Source organism: Lepidothrix coronata, unplaced genomic scaffold, assembly GCF_001604755.1.
Source record: "Lepidothrix coronata isolate B3197 unplaced genomic scaffold, Lepidothrix_coronata-1.0 Scaffold93, whole genome shotgun sequence".
Lineage (NCBI taxonomy): Eukaryota > Metazoa > Chordata > Aves > Passeriformes > Pipridae > Lepidothrix > Lepidothrix coronata.
The window spans coordinates 3,493,058-3,513,538 of NW_016690273.1; the positions used below are offsets into that span (position 1 = coordinate 3,493,058).

Here is a 20,481-nt window from a genome sequence, read left to right on the forward strand (position 1 = left end):
TCAACGCTGCCTCCGTACAATCCTAAACATCCACTGGTCAGATTACGTGACTAACACGTCTGTTCTAGAACAAGCAGCAATCACAAGTATTGAGGCCATGTTGCTGAGAACTCAGCTGTGTTGGGCAGGACACGTCTCAAGGATGAAGGACCACCGCCTCCCCAAGATCTTGCTTTATGGTGAACTTGCCATTGGCTGCTGCAAGAGAGGAACCCCGAAGAGAAGATACAAGGACTCCCTGAAACAACATCTCAGCCTTGGCCATATTGATCATCATAATTGGTCTACTCTGGCCTCCAATCGGGAGGTCTGGAGACACACTATCTTTAATGCTGCTGCTTCTTTAGAGAAAGCACACAGGATCACTCTTGAGGAGAAAAGACAACGCAGAAAGAATCATGCCTTGCAGAATATACCAGCTAAGGAGCCTTTCTGCTGTGCCTTTTGCAACCGGACGGGTCTATCTTGTATTGGCCTTTTTAGCCACCAGCGCGCTTGTAACAAACGTGGGTAGAGCCCTTCCCAAATCTTCGTTCACAAAGCCTAGCCATGATGATAACTGCAATGATGATTAAAAACAAAGAACAAAATACTCTAGTAATGGTCGGGTCCTCAAACATTGGTCCAAGGTACCTGCAAGAAACATGTCAGACAGTTTTTTAGAGCTTGGACTTAAAGTCCTCCCTGCAGCGGGAAAGGAGAGATCCCATGAACTGAGAATCCAATGTTTGGGAATAAGTCATTGCAACTGCATACACTACATGTAATATAGCCTGACTGAACCTCTGAAAGAGTAAACAATTGAGTCATCATTTAATAAACAGCATGAAGATTAAGAAATACACCACTGGATGAGGGGCTGGAGTTTGGTGTAGCCATGGATTAAAAAAAGAAAACGGGAAGGGTGAGAAGATGAAAGAGAAAAGGAGTGGGTTGGGAGCAAAGCCCTACCTTCACAGTTCTTGGAAGTTGAATTATATGTGTAGCCTTCTGCACATTCACATTCATATTTTCCCTGGGTGTTTTTACAAATGGCTGTCCCACAGATGTTTGGATATAGCACACACTCATTTATATCTAGAAATACAAACAAGTTATTAAAAACCAAGTCACTCTCTTCCATATAATTTTTTTTCCTAACCCTATCCAAACTGAGTGAGGCTGGAAAACTGGTCTACCATGCTTTCTTAGCAGACTACAGCTATAGCCATAAAGATTTCCAGAGGGAAAACACACCTCTGCATGCCCTCAGTGGAAAAAAAAGTCTCTGCCTGCCTTTCTCACTCTTTCATGTGTTCTGTGGGTAACAGGAAAAGTGACGCTTGTCCAGGAAGGCAGGGAGAGAAACAGCCTGTAGACTTCCTGTAAACTAAGCCAGACTGCAGAATAAAATCCTACCTTAGAAAAAGACATCCAGAAAGAAAGACAAGAGATAATCCTGTTGGAGGTTCTTACATGCTACAATCAATTCATGTCACAATTGTCTTTTAATTGGCTCTGCTGACAGGTGTTCGAGTCCCTCACTGTCTCTCTATCCCTCAAACCATTTTAGCGTCTGTCTTCTGGGGTGTTTCCAGTTTTTCACCGTCATTTTCACAATGCAGATGTGACAACTGGACTCAGCACATAGCATCAATCTTACTAAATGTCTTTTGGACAGAAAAATACCAGAACCCTGGTAGTACTTCATCCCCACTTGTATGTGCAGGGATCATTCCAGTTTTCTCTGTGGTTTAGTAGTAGTGGAAATGGTGCACCACAGGGAGAATAGAGTCTGCCACTGGCTTGCCAGGATTCCTGGAACCTTATTAAGTCAAAGCTGTCCTGAGTTTGGACTACCTTTCTACAGTTATTGTGTGTATTCCAAATTCCTAGTTGTATAACTGTAGTTGGATGTAATGAAATACTTAAATCCAGTTTATCAAATGACAGAACTGGTACTCGAGGTACTAAGGTATAGCCATCTATTTTTATCTTTGATTATTTTTTAACCAAATTTTCCAGTATCTTTGCAAGAATTACAGAGATTCTAACCAACTTATCTGCTTGCCCTTTTTGACAAAACCACAGTCTTTGGTTGTTGTGGCATTACTTTGGAAGTTATTAATTCACAAAAATTTATAGACTAAAGAAAGTGATAGCTGAAGATGGCCATCAAATTCAGTCTCTTAAATTATTTGACATTATCCAAAACTGTTGTCATAGTTTGGCAATAAAACATGACATTAAAATAGAATGAAGTTGTATTTTTTTCTAACTATGCAGTAAGAATTGCTAATTATATCAGTACATGGTCTTTATCCGGAATGGAACAAAGCACGTAGGTCATGGCCAATAATAACAGACACAGGCAGGCACAGAAAAAAAATTATTCTGGGTGAATAAAAGCCAAATCTCTCTTTCCATTATGAGAATTTTTGGAATCATTAATAGTTTCTTCTCCAATGAACTTCAAACTCCCAAAAGAGCAGCATCACTAATTATGATTCAGCCAAAACCCAGGCGGGATTTCCATGGTAACAATATTAGTTGGTCACACCACTTTAGATTCTTGTTTTAGCATGCTTAAAGCATATGTGAGACTGGTAAGGGACAAAACCAAGCTTTATGGAGCTCTGAAATGAAGAAGAATTTCATCTACAGCCTTTTTCCTCTTTCTTTTTTTCTCCTTGATCTGGATCACTATGTGATTGTCAGAAATGCTTGCAGTGAGTAACCAAGTTAAAGCATGGCTGCATCCTTCAGAGGCAATACAACCTTTTATGAACTTGGAGCATTTATGGAACTATTGGACTAAATTCTTTCCTCTCTCTAGTCAGCAGGCAGTGTATTGTCACGTAATAATGTTCTTAAGTCTCACTTTGTACCTCCACAATCCCGTTTGTTCGAGTGCATGAAGTATCCATCTTCACATAAGCAACGGTAGCTCCCAGGTAAATTGGAACAGCGTTGGCTACAACCTCCATTAAAGTCTTCACACTCATTTATATCTGGAAGGAAAACTGTCCTGGTTAAAACAGCTGGGACCGATTCATCACTGGATGGGTGTAGCCCAAAACTGTGTATTCTATGGCCCTCCATGCCATTTCCCAGAAACTGTTGTCGGGAGGGGGGGCCTGCGAGGTGGGGGGGGGATGTTTCTGAGCACCCTCATACCCCTTTATGGACTGAGCATCCTCATACCCTTTTACGGAATTCCCCGCTCTGAGGGAAGGATTAAGCATCCTTTTATGGAATTCCCCGCTCTGAGGGGAAGACTGAACATTCCTGCCTGAACTGGAGAATATATAAACCTGGAGTTTCGGAACCTTTCCACCACTCGTGGGATCCAGAGGAAGACTGCAGCTCACCGCTCTCAACCAGACTGAGGCCACCGCCCTCAACTGGACTGCAATCACCACTTTTGACCAGACTGCAACAGCTCTCCCACCAGCAGGTTTTTTCCCCTCTCCCTTTACTTTGGACTCAAGGGGGGGGGCCCAAGGAACACCACTTTGTTCATGCCCCAGGGTGCTGGGTTATACATTTGGGTTTTGTGGGTTAAGACCAATTGTTTGTTTGTATAATTGTACTTATTGTATTATTTTAATAAATTGTTATTCTGACTTATAATCTCTCCTTTGAGTTGAGTTCATTTCCCCTGCTGGTTAACTTTTAAACCAGCACAAAACCAAAATACAACCAACTGAAATACTATTCAATAACAGCAGAACTGTAATTGTACTCCTGAGAACTAACATATGAGATCAAAGACTATACCTTCTTCACAGTTCTCTCCTCTCCACCCTGGTTTACAGACACATGTGTATTTGCCTTGTCCATCTATGCAATCCTTATATCCATCTTTATGGCATGGCAGAGGGCTGCACTGGTTTGAAATTTCTGTCGGACGGAAAACATTGAAAAGACTTGTTATTTGGTGTTATTTTTCCTCGGAAATCAGTTTATTCTTCTTCTCTTCCTAGAGGTACCTGTCAGGAAATGGCAAAGGGCTTGACGCAGAACATCAAGTAGCCCCACAACCATATTGCTACTAATTTACAAGTGACTGAGAACATACCAAGCCACCATACTTTCTTTGTCAGACAGAAAACAACTAGAAGACAAATTACTTGCCAAACCATGCCAATGCCTGCAAAATATGACCAAATTCAGACTTGTTACTATTTTCATTACATTTTATGGATGTATTTCACTTTTTAAAGAACAGTGCTCTGCCCCATCATATTGCCACAAATTTCAGTAGACAGATGAAAATTTCAAGAATACCAAGACTTCAAAATTAGATGAGTTTCTCTATTTAAGAAGGGTCACTTTTACAGAGAAACTGGCACCTCAGGTTGCCTTGGCCATCCAGGTCAAGGGTAGGCTGGATACATCAGCATTTAATACTGTCACCTTTTACAAATATTAACTTCAATGACAAACAAATCTGCATTTGATATGGTTTGAAGCTGGCTCCCTGCCAAGTCTCCAAACCTTACCACAAGAAGTCCCATCCCCCCCAAAACCTCAGAGAGAAGAGAGAAAAAAAACAACCAAGAAAACCAAAACGAGAGAGAGACAGCTAAAGCAATATATATATAAATATATTTACACTTATGTTACAGTTATATACAATTGAAATATATATACAATTTCACAAGGAAAAGGGAAGGGGGAAGGGAAAAGGAACAAAACCAAAATAAAATATATATATATATATCCCAATCAGTAGCCCGAGATCTAGCAACTAAAAGAGTTAGCAAAGAAATATCTCACTACTCTCCTTGGGACAACAGAAAGTCGCTCTGGAACGATTGCCGGCAACCTCTGCCTCCCAACGTCGACAAGGTCTTACCAGGCCTCGCTCCTCAATAACGATAGACTCAACAGCAGGGAACCTGCACCTCCAAGCCACCGGAAGGAAAGAGAGCGAAGGCCTTTCCTCCTTTCTTCTTATAGCCTGGCTTACGTAAAAATCGTAGGGAATACTGGGTAAATCTGAACCCTTCCTTGGTTACAAACTGGTCACCAAGGAAGGCCTAGACCAAACTACCACAGCATTATAAAGAGCAACTGAAGACTCTTTATACATGCCAGCAAGATCTCAGAAAGCAAAGTTCAAAATATGTAGACTGGGGCAGAGAACACAGAATTCACTGCCTTTTTCTCTCCAACTGAAACACATACATTTCTTTCAGCAGTTCCCATATTTGCATCAGCATACCATATAAGGCATTGTTGTATTTGTGTCTGCTGACTATGATGTTGTCTTTTTGGATTATTTTTCTGCAGGCCTCCAAACATTATAAATGCATTGTTTCTACTTTAAAGCTCTGGAATGTCTGAATCTGAGACATGCTTTAAAAAAAATAAAATAATGTCCTAAAAACCAGACCGCAGAATGAAAAGTTGAAAGGATTCAGTGATGTTCATATTCAAAAAAGTGGAATGAAAAGGCAAGTATGTTCCTGAAGACAGAAAACTTGTTGCAATTCTGTACATAACACCTCACTGGGTTTCTTAAACATTTCTTACTTCACTCAAAAGAACTAAAGAACTGCAGAATTTTCCTTGTCTTTCCTAGATGAGGATTAAGCAGTCAATCTATTCACTGATTTTTATAATTGTTTATCTAGACATCTGTGTCTTTAAAATGTATGTTCCTTTGTGTTCTCAAATAAATAATTTGGACAAATTATTTTTCAATTCTGCTCGCATTGCTATTTTTATTCCTTGATTTTTTTTCAGCTTGAGATTGAAAGTATTCACTGTATTATAATAAACTTAATTACAATTATTTATTTATTTCTCATTAGTAAAATTGGATTTTTCATTTGACAGTATCAAAACCATCTGGGTTGAGAAGTTCAGGAAGACAAAACTTCTAAAACTAAAAAAAAAAAAAAAGTTGATATCGGTATCGCAAAACCTTTGTCTCAATAAAAACACATTTTAAAAAAAAGTTACATAGTTTTAATAGGAATTTTAAATTCCACTGTCTCAGCAGTGGCTCCCCTCCAGAAACGTGCATAAATTTAAGCCTTATAAACATTTGAAAATTTTATGCATACACACTTCTCCTTTATCCTAGTGACTAGTAATAATTTATTTAATTTGATTTTATAATGTGAACCCAAAGGGAGAAATACAATGACTATCAAGTAAACTAGGTTTTTTTCACTGCATAATACATATTCACACAGCTCTGCTAAATCCTTTCCTCCTGGGACCTCTAATGAGACTGAGAAAGACATGAATGGGAGCATATTTTAGCTTGTGACAGCAGCAGTCACATTGGACAAGTGATCTGGAAAATATGTTCATCCGTGACCATGTGCAGTGTAATTATTGAGGATTTTTTTTTTTTGCCTACCATTGTTTTCAGTGACAAAAACAGTGTCAGAAGGTTAAGTGTCCCCATTCCCACTCAAACAAACTGAAGGTTTCTTTGATATAACTAGGCTGTAAAAGTTTAAGAGGTTTAGAGAGATGTTTCAACTGTGGCAAGTAGGGAATATGGTAAAAATTGGTTCCCGTGAATTTACTAACGAGAACACAATTCACACTGGATTTACGAATGGATAAAGGCATAAAAATAAAATATTTGAGAAACATCACAAGTTTCATGCTTTCTGTCCTTTTTTGGGGAGTCAACGACTGTGTTCCGTGTAAGATTTGAATTTTTCAGCTGATGTTACCCACTTCATGAATGGTCACAGTGCAGCTATGGGCCAAAGAGTGGTACAACAAAGAATTAACCAGTTACCTTAACTAATAGAACATGACTTGCTAGATGCAAAGAGTTAAAGACATAGTAGAGTACAGAGGAACTGGGGAATGTTGGTGGGTTCGTGTAGGACACTTCTGTTTCCAGGAGAATTCTGCCTTCCATTTTGCACTTAGTCATAGTTCTTTTCCAGGGTGCTTCATAAAGCTAAAACCAGTCACTTAAACTGCTTTCTCTGAAAATGCTCTGTCTCACCTAACATTTTTTGTCCATTTCTGCTTTAGATTATTGAGTTAAATGGTTATTTGTCTGTTTTTCTGCCTATGGGAACTGCTTTGTAGCCATGCACGTGTTCTTAGATGTGAGTGCATTAGGTAAAGCATTTAACAGCAGCGCTTACCCTTGACACAGGCCCTCAGGTCAGCTGGAGAATCAGGAGTAACTGCAGCAACCCTGAAAACCCCAGCTCGATGGGAGGCAAGGCAGCCTGCAAATGCAAACCCACAGGATCTGCTGGTGATACTAGCACTCATTTAGACTGAAATCACAACAAGCTCATTCATCTTCAAAGAGTCTGTTCCCAAAGCTTGAATTAGGAAACTTGTCTGGGCATGTTAAGGACGGCTGGGCTGATCACAGAGCAACCTCCTGAGCGCTTCTGCACTAAGGATCTAAGCGCTCAGGGAGATTCTGTGCATTATAATCAGCATGGAAATCATTCGAGTGCTCTGGGCAGAATAACTAAACCAGTATTATCCAAATGAGAGGATCAGGGAATTATATACTAGAGTTGTTTGGGGGTTTTTTTTGTACTTACCTAAATATTTGGGATAAAAATACTCCTGCGGAAAGAAAAGAAAAATTTCAGGTAGATAAAATTAGAGCAAAATATATCACTGAATATATTCTAAAATATATTGGTATTAGGACTACAAACAAATTAAAAAGTTGCTTTGACTCATAGAATATAGGCCAAGCTTTCTATATCATTGTTGTTTAGCCTAAACAAGTAGATTATTTAATACACACAAGATTCAATGGAGAGATTAAGATACTGCACTGAATTGGGAACTTGCAAAATGAAGGCAATGAAAATGAACTGGGTGTCAAAATTACTTTCAAAATTCTCTTTAAATGGGAGGATCTGGTCTGATGCTGTTATTGGATGTAGAGCTAGGCTCCTTTATTTTCTGTTTTCAACCTAAAACAAACCAACCCCCCTGGAATACATCTAACTTCTCACACCAACTTCATTACAAATAAAATGAAAAGTGTTACTAAAGCAAAAATTATTAAAAGCAATTGACCATTGACTACTGAAACTATTTAAACTTAACAACTAGTATAGCCACATATATCCAATGTTATCAAAGACAGAACTTGGAACTGATGTAGTTTGCAAAATATAATAAACCTTTTGTAGTAAAAAGGTAAATAAAATATACCTGCTACCAAACAATGTGCAGTGGTACTGAACTGAGGAATCAAGTCCTCCTCAGTTTGAAAAAAATCTTGCAGCAGTTAAATCTAACCCTTTCATTAAGATTCTTATAGCTTTGAAGTGTGAATTCTATGTACTTCTGGCTTTCCCTCTGCAAAGAACTATCTATGTCACAGATATTCATAAAATACTTACAGTTTCAGGATTATTTTCAAAGACTTCCCTGGCTTCTTCCTTATTGCATAATTCTTCAATGCATTCTCTTTCTAGATTTCCTTTCTTACTTTCTTCCATAAAAGAATTGGCTCGACGTTTCCTGAGCAGGAACTGGGAGGCATATTGCTGGGATAAAACTTTGGAGAAACAAAGAAGCTGTCACTATTTATCTATCTTTTTAACAGCTGAAAAAAGTTATAAACACTGAATAAATATGAGAACATAACACAAAATTCTGAATTAAATGCTTAGTCAAGAGCTGAGTTCACTGTCATTTTGAAAACTGTGGTCAACAGATCCTAGGAGTCTGTTTTCTGTATCTGGGGGAGCTGTTTCTGACCAAAAAAAGAAATCCTGAGTCACCAAAATGTTTGTGCAATGCTATGTCCAAAGCATAATTTAACTCTCATATTCAGGACAAATTTTTTTTTTTTTTTAAGTTATGAGTATTACAAAATGAGATATGTGACCAGCAAGCGGAAAAAAGCTGCAAAGCCTCTTATAATACCTGTCTCAGTGATCTAGGAGTAAATATTCTGGTACTATTTAAGTCATGTGAGACCAAAAATATGTCTTATAAAGTCACGCTACTTGTTAGATGTAATTAACATAAATGTAATTTTATTTTTCAGAACTTTACAGAACTTTTACAAAGTAAAAGGTGAGAAATCTCAGATAACCTATGAATACATTCATAGGTTACCAAGATAAAATAGAATCCTAGCTAACTGTTATATTTCAGATCCATCATGTTATGTGTTGTTACTTAATTTTCATATATCTTGTTATTGTCATTTTATTGACTTTTACACAAATGGTGAACAAATAGGTGAGTTGAGAAATGATACTAAAAATGAAAGATATTTTTGCTTCGGTGTTCTTTTTAGAGACAACACTACAGGAACAGCAACTAAATCAGACTGCCTTGTGTTTAACTTTTGGACACATCTTGTGATAAAGGAAAAAATGGATGAGCATAATTGGAAAAAGTCCAGCTGACACGGTTAAAGAGCATGGATGACACATTAACTAGAGAGTACCTACACTTCTACACCTGCCCTTCTTTTACCAGCCTTTGCACAACTTAACCTTTCAGGGGAGCACAACTGTGTGAGGGTCCTGACACCTGCAGCACAGATCAGATTTGGTGTTCATACCTATTCATCACAGGTCTGCAGACAAGACCAATTCAAGCAGACACAGTCAATTCAGTCTCATCATGAGCAGATAACACCTCAAACCCAGAGCACCTTCTTGAGACACATGAGCAGCCAAGTGTCAGGGAACCAGCCTCCCAATTTCTGTGCACTGACAGGAAAGAGAAAACTTAAAGAGTAGCTAATGAGGCCCAGAACCTGAATCGAGAATGGCTTTTAGATGACATATTTAATAAAACCATACCATCCTAAACACCTTACGGTCTCTATCAAGTTCCAAGGAACACAGCTGAAGCACTCTGCAACACTGGATAATGACCTGAAGAAACCTTTCTGTTACAGCATCCCAAATGTATTTCATGTGGGGTGAGCTTGTACCTCCAAACTGATCTATTTGCTTTCACTCTGGTAAGATTAATCTTTCCAGAAAGGCAATAGATAAAATTTCTTTAGCATAAGGTGGATGTACTACAGCACACCTCCAAAGTTTTAAAGCACACCTTTATCTCAAAGAGCAATCACAAGCTGCTTAGGAATGCAAGGAGGAGAGGTCAGCTTGTGTCCTTCCCTGCTCATAAATGTATCAGTCTGGTATTTGACGATTCATTTTTTCTTATAGACATGCTAATCCATGGAGAAAAGAAGGAACCCTGCAAGGTGAAACTGATCCTCAAGGAAACTGTTTGGAGAAAGAACAACCTCATCTTATTTTCTGTGCCTCCACTTTCCGCAAAATTCTTGTCACAAAAGAAATGCTTCAAGCCTGCTTTTCTCTGCTACTGTCTTCCACTTTCACAATCCTTAAGGTATACCAGAAGCATGTCTCAAGAAAGGCTGTTAACAACATATTTCAAGAGGTGGATTTGGATTTTCTGATTGTTCTTCATTGAGCAGAGAGGAGGAGCAACGAACTGGAAACTCTGCAACTGTGGATGTCTTAGACGTTTTCTCTCAATCCAAAAGCCCACCACTAACATGCTGTCTCCTGGGAGACTGGCAAAATGCACAGAGAGATGACAGGACAAGAAAGGCCTCCTAAGACCTTTTCTGAACCCTAACTGCATTGGAAAGCACTCCCAGGAAAACACTCTGATAACTTACCATCCACTGTTGCTAGCAGTGTCATTTTAATTACTTTGAGTAAATGCTTTGTCACTACACAAAAGCAAGTTAATAAGAAGGATGCAGAAGAACTATCTATTCTGAGGCAAAAGGAGTAACAACAAAAAAAGTAAAATTGTGTACCACATCTGCTGATTTTATTTGCATTGAAGGTTTCTACAAACAGGCTGACATAGCTTTGGGGCAGAGGCTCTGTGGTGTAGATGAGGCCTAATTCACAGCTGACTTTAAACAATCTTGTTTTGACTTTTAGCTGCATCATTCTCATTTTCATACAGTTTTACAGTAAATAAAACACAAGAAAACTTCAAGTGCATGCAAACAGATATAACACTTTCTACCTCATGTCTTCAGTACACAGTGGGGTAATGGAAACAGGTCTTTTCCCCTATATCACAGCTGTTTATCCTTCTCCTAAGGTGATTTCCTATGGCATTGAGTTTAAATAAAACATGTAACTCAAAGCAAATTCCATGGGGTTTAGTGCAAATATTTCAACTCCCATACACAGAATTTCTAGTGTATTTAATAATCTGTGTTTTAATTACAAAGATTATGATAGGACCTTTATTAAAAAACAATCCTGACTGCTACTGCTGCCAGTTTGATTACAGGAAACTCCAGCCCACTTCTGACCCTGCCAAACCAACAGTTAACCCTTAATGCACTTGGTGTGTTTCACTCGGTTATCACTGAAGCATCATGCCTTACAATTTCCATAGGTGTTGTACAGACACTGTATAGTGATGACTTATCAAGCACCTGTTTAGAAGTAATGCTACTAAAAAAAGAAACATTGTGGGAGAGGAAGAGATTCAGTAGTTTCTTACAGCTGTTTTATTGTGCAGATGCAACCACAAACCTGCCTTAAGTGGGCCACTTAAACCTAACTTAGAGCTCCTTACCTAATCCCCCAGTCATAGAAAGCAGTTCCGCTCTCTCCCAGAAACTCGGAGCCCCCATAAACTGAATAAAAAGGACATGTGATGCTGTTGTATTGCAAACAGCTCCAAAATTCCAGGACTAGAGTCTCCCAAAATGCTTACCAGTGACATAAGCTTTATGCAGCCAACAAAAAAAAAGTCAGCCACTAATATTTATCTGTTCCTTCTCCAAAATGTGTCCCTCATTGGGTGTTTGACCAAACAACTGCACTAAGACCAGCAGAGAGGCAACTTTCATTTATGATTATTGAACGGTACAAGCTGCATCATTAAGCTGTTTTCTCTTCCTGCCTCCCTGCCATTCCAGAAATCCCTGCCATTGTTCAGAGAGAGGGACAGGAAGCTGGACTATATGGACCACAGAAATTTTGCATTAGCAGGACACTGCTATTGTGAAAAGAGAAAGTGACAAGGTATGCAATGGAGAGATACATGGAACCGAAAATATGATGAAAACAGGAGAAAAGAACATTATGAAACACTCGTTAGAAGATTTATTTTTAGAACCCGTTAAAAAAAAAGTTAAAAAATTGACTTTCATCTTTCGATACTGTTCCCTTCTCGAGTCAGAAACCCCAGCACTCAAACAGAAAGCCTGAATGGTAAACACTGGGTTTCTCTTCTGCCGGTTTAATCATTAGTAAAATGGGTCAGAAAGAGGCTTACTTTGAGCTTGTTCCAGATACAGTCTTTTACTACTAAAAGGCTCAAAGACTTCTGTTTCGAAAAGACTTTATTATTATTATTACTGTTTTTTAATCTGTGAGAGCAAGCAGCCCTTACCTAGGTCTGAACTTACCAAAAGTCAGGGACCGCACAATAACGCGGTGTCTCCCGGAGACCTCGATCTATCCCCAAGGGTTGTTCCTGGGAGGGAATCCCGTGAAGGGACACTTTCCCCTTGGCCATAAACAGCTCCAAAGCCGCTCACGGCGCCGAGTCACAACCCGGTTGTCCCAGAAAGCTGCCGAATCCCTTGGGACCGATGAGCTCCACACACTCTCCAGGCGGCCCCGTCCCCGCGACCCCGGCCCGTCCCCCCGCGTCCCCCCCGCTCCTCTCCCTCTCCCCACTCACAGGTCGCCGCCTGGGCCATCGCGATAGCCACCGCCAGCAGCGGGAGCCACCGCGGCCCCATCGCTGCCGGGGGGCGGCCGGGACTGCGCTACTCAGAGGGGCCGGGCGAGGCTCCGGGGGCGGGAGGGAGGGACGGCGGGGCCGAGGCGGGGGGAGGCCGGGCAGCGCTGCCCTGCGGGGAGCGTCAGCAGGGCGCCGGGGCAGCGGTCTGACCGGACACAGTGGGCCGGGCACATGGGGCTGCGCAGGCATCCAGGCAGAATGGACCGAAACAAGCACAGCGGCTCTAATAGACCCTTGTTATTATAGGGTCGCCGTGTTTACTTTCGCACGGGCCGGGGGAGCGAGGCGGACGGGGCGGTGGTGATTGGGTCATGCTCGCAGCTGATTGGCTGATCGGGCAGAGCCGCCCGGTCCTATTGGCCGGGCCTCGGGTAACCCTCTTGCCCGCCATTAAGTGTGTCCTTCTGCGGCCGCCGTCCGCCGTATCCCGGGGTGACGGGCCGGGGGCGCCTCGCACGGAGCCGGAGCCGGAGCCGCCTCGTGCGTGGCGGGGCCGGAGAGGGGCTGCCGCCCCTGGCTGCTCCTCCCCGCCGCAGCCTGGGGGATACCGCGACGTCCCGCCGCCGTGGACCCTCCGCCGGAGCCACCGGTGAGCGCCCAGGGTGGGGGGAGCGCAGCCATGTGGGGGTTCGGCAGCCGGGAAGGGGAGGTGTTCCCCCCTTAGAAAGTGGGGTTTTTTTCCATATAAGACAAAAAAACCCCACGTTCCGCGGTGGGACAGTCGAGTGAAGGGACCGTGCATGGGTGTCTGGATTTTGCAGTTGCTTCTTTTTTGGAAGGGGAGGAGCGTGGCTGAGAAGTGCAGTGGATCTTGTAGTAACTTTGCTTTTCCTGGAGAGCTGGAGGTCCTAAAGCTGTTTTCTTGTAGTGACATTTCTTTTCCGGGAAAGCTGGCGGTCTCATAGCTGTTTTCTTGCAGATACTCCTATGCTTCAAGTCTTTTCAAGACGCCGAGGTTCTCGGAGTTTGATTCTAAAATCGTTCTTAAAATGCTCAGAAACGGCCGCTTGCAAAATTTAAGTTTTGCTTGAGGAATAACTTTTTGGAAGTTCTCAAAATCGTGCTCTGGCTAGAAGCCCATCATTATTCTGTCTGGAACCAGTGACAGCTTTAAGGACCAATATCTTTTGACTTGGCAGAACTGAGAAGTGGAATTTTGTGCTACTAGAAGGAAAAGGTTTTCAGTTTTCTGTAAAATGATAACCCACCATCACCTTAATCTGAGAAATATGTACCTTACTAGGAACATTTCAGAACTTTTCTTTTTCTAAGACCTTGCTAATTGAGGTGCAAAGATTTTCTTAATGGATATGTGAAAACCACTGTTTGAAAACGACACAGAACTAAAATTCTGTTTAAGTCTATATATATATATAAAATAAAATTCAAACACGTCAGATGAGGAACATTACAGTAGGAAATTAAATAATTACGCTCCATGAGGAGGGTCAGGTTTAAATGGTTTGTTTGATTGCATTTCAAAGGACATGAAACCCTGCTGTGACTGAGAGGAATTCTCTACTATAAAAGCCTCTACTGAAGACACAACATTTAATGAAGATTCTTACAGTAAAATGTGTAAAAGGTGCTGGGTTTGCACTTTGATATGAAAGTAGATAAACATATTCATTAGATGACTTTGGATGCTGGACTTGCTGCTACCCATTGCTTTGGATCACCAGCATCAGGGCTCCTGATCTTAAGCTAGATCTTGATCTTAATCTAGAGTGTTAGTGCACTTGTCTTGTTTTTCTTTATGCTACACCTTTTTTTGTACTTAAAAGTGGGATCTTTGACATTCTTAGTCCTTGGCACTTGTGGTGACCTGCTACATAAATGGTGTACTGGCTTAACTGTGAAGTATTTCTGACCTTGGTTTTGTTTGACCTTAACAGGCACAAAAAGTTTCAACTGACATGTAGTATCTGGAACAGGTTTTGGATGTTATTAATGCAACATATAAAATACCTGTCACGTGCCATACATATTTCAGGGATCGAGTCTCTCCAAGCTCCCATAACACGATGTGATTTGCCTTCCTACCGTGATTTTTTCAGCAGTGTTGAATGCCCTTTGTAGTGGCATGTTTGTGAAAATTTTTGTCTTATTTGTGACTTCCTGCCCACCTGCCTTTATGATTCCATATTTAAACAGAGATTCCTGTGCTATGACATAGTAATCCTCTGCTCTTCAGTCTTTAACAAGTTTTCCTGGTCTTCTGAATCCCATTTGAATGCTCTGGGCCATATGTGTGCTGAGAGCAGTTTGCAAAGCTGGACGGTCTGCATAATATGGCGTGGGAATTGTTCTGTGGGGATGCTCAGGCACTGAAAATGCCACATTTTTGTCATTTGACAAAGTGACAATGGCACACTTTGTTCATTGAGCTGTTACATTTTGCTTTTCAGTAGAACCAGCTGAAAATTTGTGTAACTGTGTTCTCAAAGTTAGCTCTGTTGTTACTTGCTTGTGGGTTGAGGCACCATACCCCACTGCATTTTTTTTATGATTTTGTATTCTTCAGAGCTCAATTTTACTACTTGTGATAATTGCATTCATCTTGCTCTACTTTCTAAAAACTTCTGTGTTCTTCATGCACTCAGCTCTCCTGTGGAGAAGCTCAGGTTCTCTTGTACAATGGAATATAAATGTTTAAAGAGTATCTGTCTCTGCTTCGAAAGAAATCTGACCTATTTCTGATATTAAATGACAGCAAATCCACACAAAGACATCCTTGAATACAGCAGCTTCATGGGATCAGGAAGAGCTCTCAGTTCCTACCTGTATAAAATTATCTAAACCACCACAGTTTTTTAAGGACAGCATAGGTCTGTTAGGGATAGTTCCTCAATTCTTTTTCACTTTTGTCTAGATTTGAAAGATGACAGATTTGGAAAGTTGTTATAATCTCTAATTATTCAGTTTTCTGCATCATTTGAAATTACCTTGATTTGAGGTTAGTTATAATTTAAAATATGAAAGGGATTTTGAGACTCAAGCTTTAGGAGGCTTGCTGTGGTAATTCAGAGTGTCACAACTCTCAGTTCATCTTCTCATGGAGGCAGGTTGGCAGTAGAGAATATATGTCTGCATCCCAGCTGCCCTAATGTGAATCCAGTTGTTTTCTTAGCTTAATCTGCTGATCAAAATGGGAGCTGAGATGAGCTGAGGTGACAGTGCACATCCTATAACATAAAACTCAAATCATGGGTTATTTTCCCCCGAGTTTAAATTTCCTTGAGATGCACACTGGATTTCCCCACCCTTCCATGTTACCCACCAAGTGCACTTGAGAAAACATAATCCCACAAATGACTTTGTGTTTTCCCAGGGGAGAAACAACCTAAACAGCCTTTTCCAACCCCTAACAAGTGCTGGACTCTAATATACAGTAAAGTAAAAGGCCTTTACCTGGACAACTACTGTTGTTTGCCATAGGATTATTGTAACTTGGATAACTGAGGGAGTTTTAAAGCTTTTGTATCTCTGTGCCCTTGACTGCATGGTTCGTGTAAGCTTTACTGTTTCATAAATAAATATATATAAACATAAATAAATATAAATGTGTGTACAACAAAATAGGCAAGCACATATCACACAGTTATTCTCCATTGTTTGTTTCATAGAGCAGTGTGAAAAAGAGGACTGTTCTCAGTTTCTTTCTCCTTAGAGAGTAGAAAGTGGGATTGTGAAATGATGGAAGTAATTGATACTTCTATTTAATTTAGTGACCATTACTAGATACAGTTGCCAGTTCCTCAAAATACTCAATAGAGAACCCAGTTTCCTTGTTGTGGGATCTTTTTGTGTAAAAGTAGTTGACAGTTAAATGAATACACTTAGCAGGTAGGGACATTCTGTGTTTGCTTTTAATGCCTTATTCTGTTATGTTCTTATAAGCCTTACTCATGCTTGAAATTGGTCCTTACTTTCCGTCCCTCAGCAGAACTGTGGGATGTGTCAGCAAGGCAAGCACTGGAAATTTGTAGCTTGATACATCTTGCTCCTCTAACTTGCAGGTTTCCTTGTGTGCAGTTGCCTTGCATTATTATTTTATGTGAATACTGTGTTGTTGCTGCCCAGATACGTAAAATGGGGGCACATGAAATTTGAGAGGATGGAAAAGAGAAAGAAATAATGGGACTGTCATGGGCTAAGTGAACATGAACAGATAGGGAAATGCCTTGCCTTGGTTAAACATAGGGGCTAACCATGCCTTTTTTTCCCTTCTTTTCCTTGCTAGCAGCAGTGACAAGACAAAGTCTTTTTGGGTTGCTCTGGCCTGTCCACATTGTTTCTGGATGGCTCTGGATGGATAGTGAAGAGGGATGTTCAGTCTAATGGCCAATTGCTGCAACTGGTTAAAACGGTGGCGGGAACCTGTCAGGTAAACATGGGAAGCTATTCTACATTTCTGTGCTGGTCTTCCTGTATCCCGCCTATACTTTACTTCATTTGCTTCGTATTTTTTAATTCAGTTACAAAAATCCATCAGTTTTTTTCTCCAGGAGATAATTAATACATCTTCTGATCTTAAAAATGAAATGTTAATCATCTCCAATTTGGGTGCTTTGTTTCTGACTTCAGGAAAGTATAAAATTCAAAATACTGTCTTTCATGTCCTGTTTCCTCAGGTTGAGCATTATAGGGTGGTGCTAAAATGTTTGTTACAGAATCATAGAATGGCTTCGATTGGAAGGGATCTTAAAGATCATCTTGTTCCACCCTCATGGGCAGGGACACTTCCCACTATCCCAGGTTGCTCAAATCCCTGTCAACTTGGCCTTGAACACTTCCAGGGATGGGGCATCCGCAGCTTCTCTGAGCAACCTGTGCCAGGGCCTCACCACCCTCACAGTAAAGACTTCTTTCCTAATACCTAATCTAAACCTACTCTTTTTCAGTTTGAAGCTGTTCCTCCTTGTCCTGTCACTTCAAGCTCTTGTAAAAAGTCCCTCTTAGCTTTCTTGTGGCTCCTTCAGGTACTGGAAGGCTGCAATTAGGTCACCCCAAAGCCTACTCTTCTGCAGGATGAACAATCCCAATTCTCTCAGCCTTTCCTCGTAATAGAGGTGCTCCATCCCTCAAATCCACTTGGTGGCCCTCCTCTGGACTCACTCCAACGGGGATCCCTTCATCTCTGTCATTGATGAAGGTATTAAATAACACTCACCCGAATATGGACCCCTGAGGGGCACCACTTGTCACTAATGTCCATGGGGACTCTGAGCTGCCACCATTCCCCTCTGGATGTGTCTGTCCAACCAATTCCTTATCCACCTTGGAATCCATCTCTCCAGTTTAGGGAGAAGGATGTTGTGGGGGACCACATCAAAGACTTTATGGAAGTCCAGATAAATGTCATCTATAGTCCCTCGCTTGTCCACTGATGGAGTCACTCCATGGTAGAAAGCCACAAGGACTACTGTGTTTGTTTGGGTTTTATCTTATTGTTTTAGGTTTTGCATTTTGAAATTTTCAAGTGTAATGTGTTAAAACACTTTGTTGTCAAGAATAGCCCCAGTGTAAAACTAATTTTCTTATTATTGTCTAAGTATCTTAATACTGCATTTCCTGGGTAGCTTGGTGATCCATTCTCATTTATGGAATTCTGCTGTTGTTCTTTGTTTCTATTACTTTGACATCTTGCTTTTTCCTCCAAGTAGCAGAGAGGCACAGATAGTACATAGTTTGTTTCAAACTATGTGCAAACTATGGGAAATAAATAAACTTATTTATACTTCACACTCATGTAGGAGGGTTTGCTCTTTTCTTCAGTGCTACATAGTTTAGAGTTTACAGAAGGTGCTGCTGTTCAAAGAACTATATTGGATTGAGTAGCTTTCTGACACTACCAATGTGTTAGAGACAATTGTGAGCTTATAAAAGTTCTAATTTTAGATTCCTGTTAAAGTATAATGTATTATGATCCTACTCTTCATTTTTAGATTCTTTTCTCAGAGCTTTTTGGCTCTTCTGAAAGAACTTGCATAAATTATACTTCATGTTTGATACTATTACAGTTTTAAGTCTGGAAATAACAATGTTTTTAGTATTACTTCACTTAAAGGGGCATAAAATTGAACAAATTTCGTTTGACTGCTCTGAGTGTTTGTGAATAGGAGGAAGAACTGAGGAGTACACAGTCATGCTTTTCCTATTGCTTTGTTTAAAATCCGCTTCTGGTAAATATTTACAGCATCTGGTGCTGTCTACACAAGTTTTGTGTACTGTGTAGTGTTGTTCAGATGCACTCCTGGAGACAGAAATAAATTCCTAATACAGGAACAGCTTTGAGGCAGAGAGATGGTAAAAGTACAGGGAAATGGAAATGAAATTACCATTTTACCAGGAATTGTTAAAGGGACCATGACCACACCAAATAAAATTTACAGTACCATGAAATTAAATTTCAGCAGGCAAATACAAATTGAAAGCAAAATCGTTGTCTCATATGAAACTTAAAACCACAATAATAGACTTCTCATTTCATACCTTGTTCTGCTGTTCTGTCTATTCAGGCGGTTTGACATACTGAACACCAGATACGCAATTGTAACAATGCTACTCCTTGGTATGGTGGTAAATTTGCTATGCATGTGTTAAAAAAATATAATAAAATAAGTGATGTCTAGCTGGAGGGAGAAAAAGATTTTAAATATCTTTCTCTTTTATTTGTATCCTTATGGAGGAAGGTGACACTAATAATGGTCGGTCTTGATAATGCTGGTAAAACTGCTACAGTCCGAGGAATTCAAGGAGGTAAGGAAGTTATTTATTGTCTAAAAGTACTGAGAGAGAATAATTCCTAATTTTCAATCATTTAAATCTGAAAAGCCCAAAAAAACCAAATGTTCAGAGTATCTTGATGCTTATATGCCTTGAGCTGACCACTGTATTGTTAAGTGTGCAAAATGCTAAATTGCAACAAAATATGTTCTGGGTTCTTTTTAAATTTCATGAGCATCATAGGATATTTTTGACAAGAATAAGGTCTTTTCAGCAGTTCAATAAATAGCTGAGGGAACATTGTAACTACAAACAAGCTGCTAGTCTCCATCAGCTGATTTAAGCGAAAGTGTAGGACAAAAACTCTGAAGGTTGTAGACCACATTCTATGTAATAATTACTTTGAATTAATGCCATGATAGAAAATATTCTGGTTAAAGATCTGCTTCACATGTTGGTGTACATTAGAGAAATCAATGGACTTCATATTTTTCTTTTTTACTTGTGTGCCTGTGCTCAGGTTGCTCTCAGGTGACCATCCAGTAACGTGCAAACTTTATATAAAAATCAGTGTTGTAATTATATATAATGACAAAAAGGTTAAAAAGAGGGAAATTGCATATGTGTGTATAATAACATTAAGGATGGTTCTAATAATACATATTTTTTGTCATCATTTATCATCAGAAAAGCACTGAAATTAGTGCCTAAAAAATTAGCAGTAAGAGACAACTTAATTTCGAAGGCTGCTTTGAACCATCCAATGACACAGTGCAAGCAGGATGTAATTTGAGATAAAATGAAAATTCTCTGTAGGATTTTTTCCCCCTACTTCTGGAATTGTCTTTCTAAATGACTTTCATCTTGTGAATAACAAGAATGTATTTAGTAGTGTTTTGGCAGACTTGGAGACTCCACCTCAACTTTCTGTTTACTAGTGTTATGTAAGAAAGCAGGAATAAAATTAAGGATATTCTCTCATATTCCTGAATCTTTGCCCTGAAAACATGAGTGTTTAGT

The 20,481-nt window shown here is 40.1% G+C and overlaps 2 protein-coding genes across 10 annotated transcripts in view; one reads left to right on the forward strand and one right to left on the reverse strand.

Moving 5' to 3' along the window:
* The window catches only part of PROS1 (protein S (alpha)), a 29,419-nt gene extending 16,636 nt beyond the window's left edge, over nucleotides 1–12,783 (reverse strand). The window contains exons 1-7 of the mRNA XM_017821949.1: nucleotides 12,670–12,783; nucleotides 8,349–8,506; nucleotides 7,530–7,554; nucleotides 7,113–7,199; nucleotides 3,760–3,882; nucleotides 2,868–2,990; nucleotides 952–1,077 (exon numbers count right to left, since the gene is read on the reverse strand). Of these exons, the coding sequence (XP_017677438.1) occupies nucleotides 952–1,077; nucleotides 2,868–2,990; nucleotides 3,760–3,882; nucleotides 7,113–7,199; nucleotides 7,530–7,554; nucleotides 8,349–8,506; nucleotides 12,670–12,730 (703 nt within the window). The 5' untranslated portion in view covers nucleotides 12,731–12,783. The remainder of the gene's footprint in view (nucleotides 1–951; nucleotides 1,078–2,867; nucleotides 2,991–3,759; nucleotides 3,883–7,112; nucleotides 7,200–7,529; nucleotides 7,555–8,348; nucleotides 8,507–12,669) is intronic.
* Nucleotides 12,784–13,178: 395 nt separating this feature from the next.
* The window catches only part of ARL13B (ADP ribosylation factor like GTPase 13B), a 36,813-nt gene continuing 29,510 nt past the window's right edge, over nucleotides 13,179–20,481 (forward strand). For 4 of the 9 annotated variants that reach the window (XM_017821930.1, XM_017821931.1, XM_017821932.1 and 1 more), the window contains exons 1-3: nucleotides 13,181–13,321; nucleotides 16,979–17,119; nucleotides 19,424–19,494. In XM_017821930.1, coding sequence (XP_017677419.1) covers nucleotides 17,061–17,119; nucleotides 19,424–19,494 — 130 coding nt within the window. In that variant the 5' untranslated portion in view covers nucleotides 13,181–13,321; nucleotides 16,979–17,060. Of the gene's footprint in view, nucleotides 13,322–16,978; nucleotides 17,120–19,423; nucleotides 19,495–20,481 lie in introns of those variants that run through there. The other 5 variants (XM_017821936.1, XM_017821937.1, XM_017821938.1 and 2 more) reach the window with 3 other exon arrangements.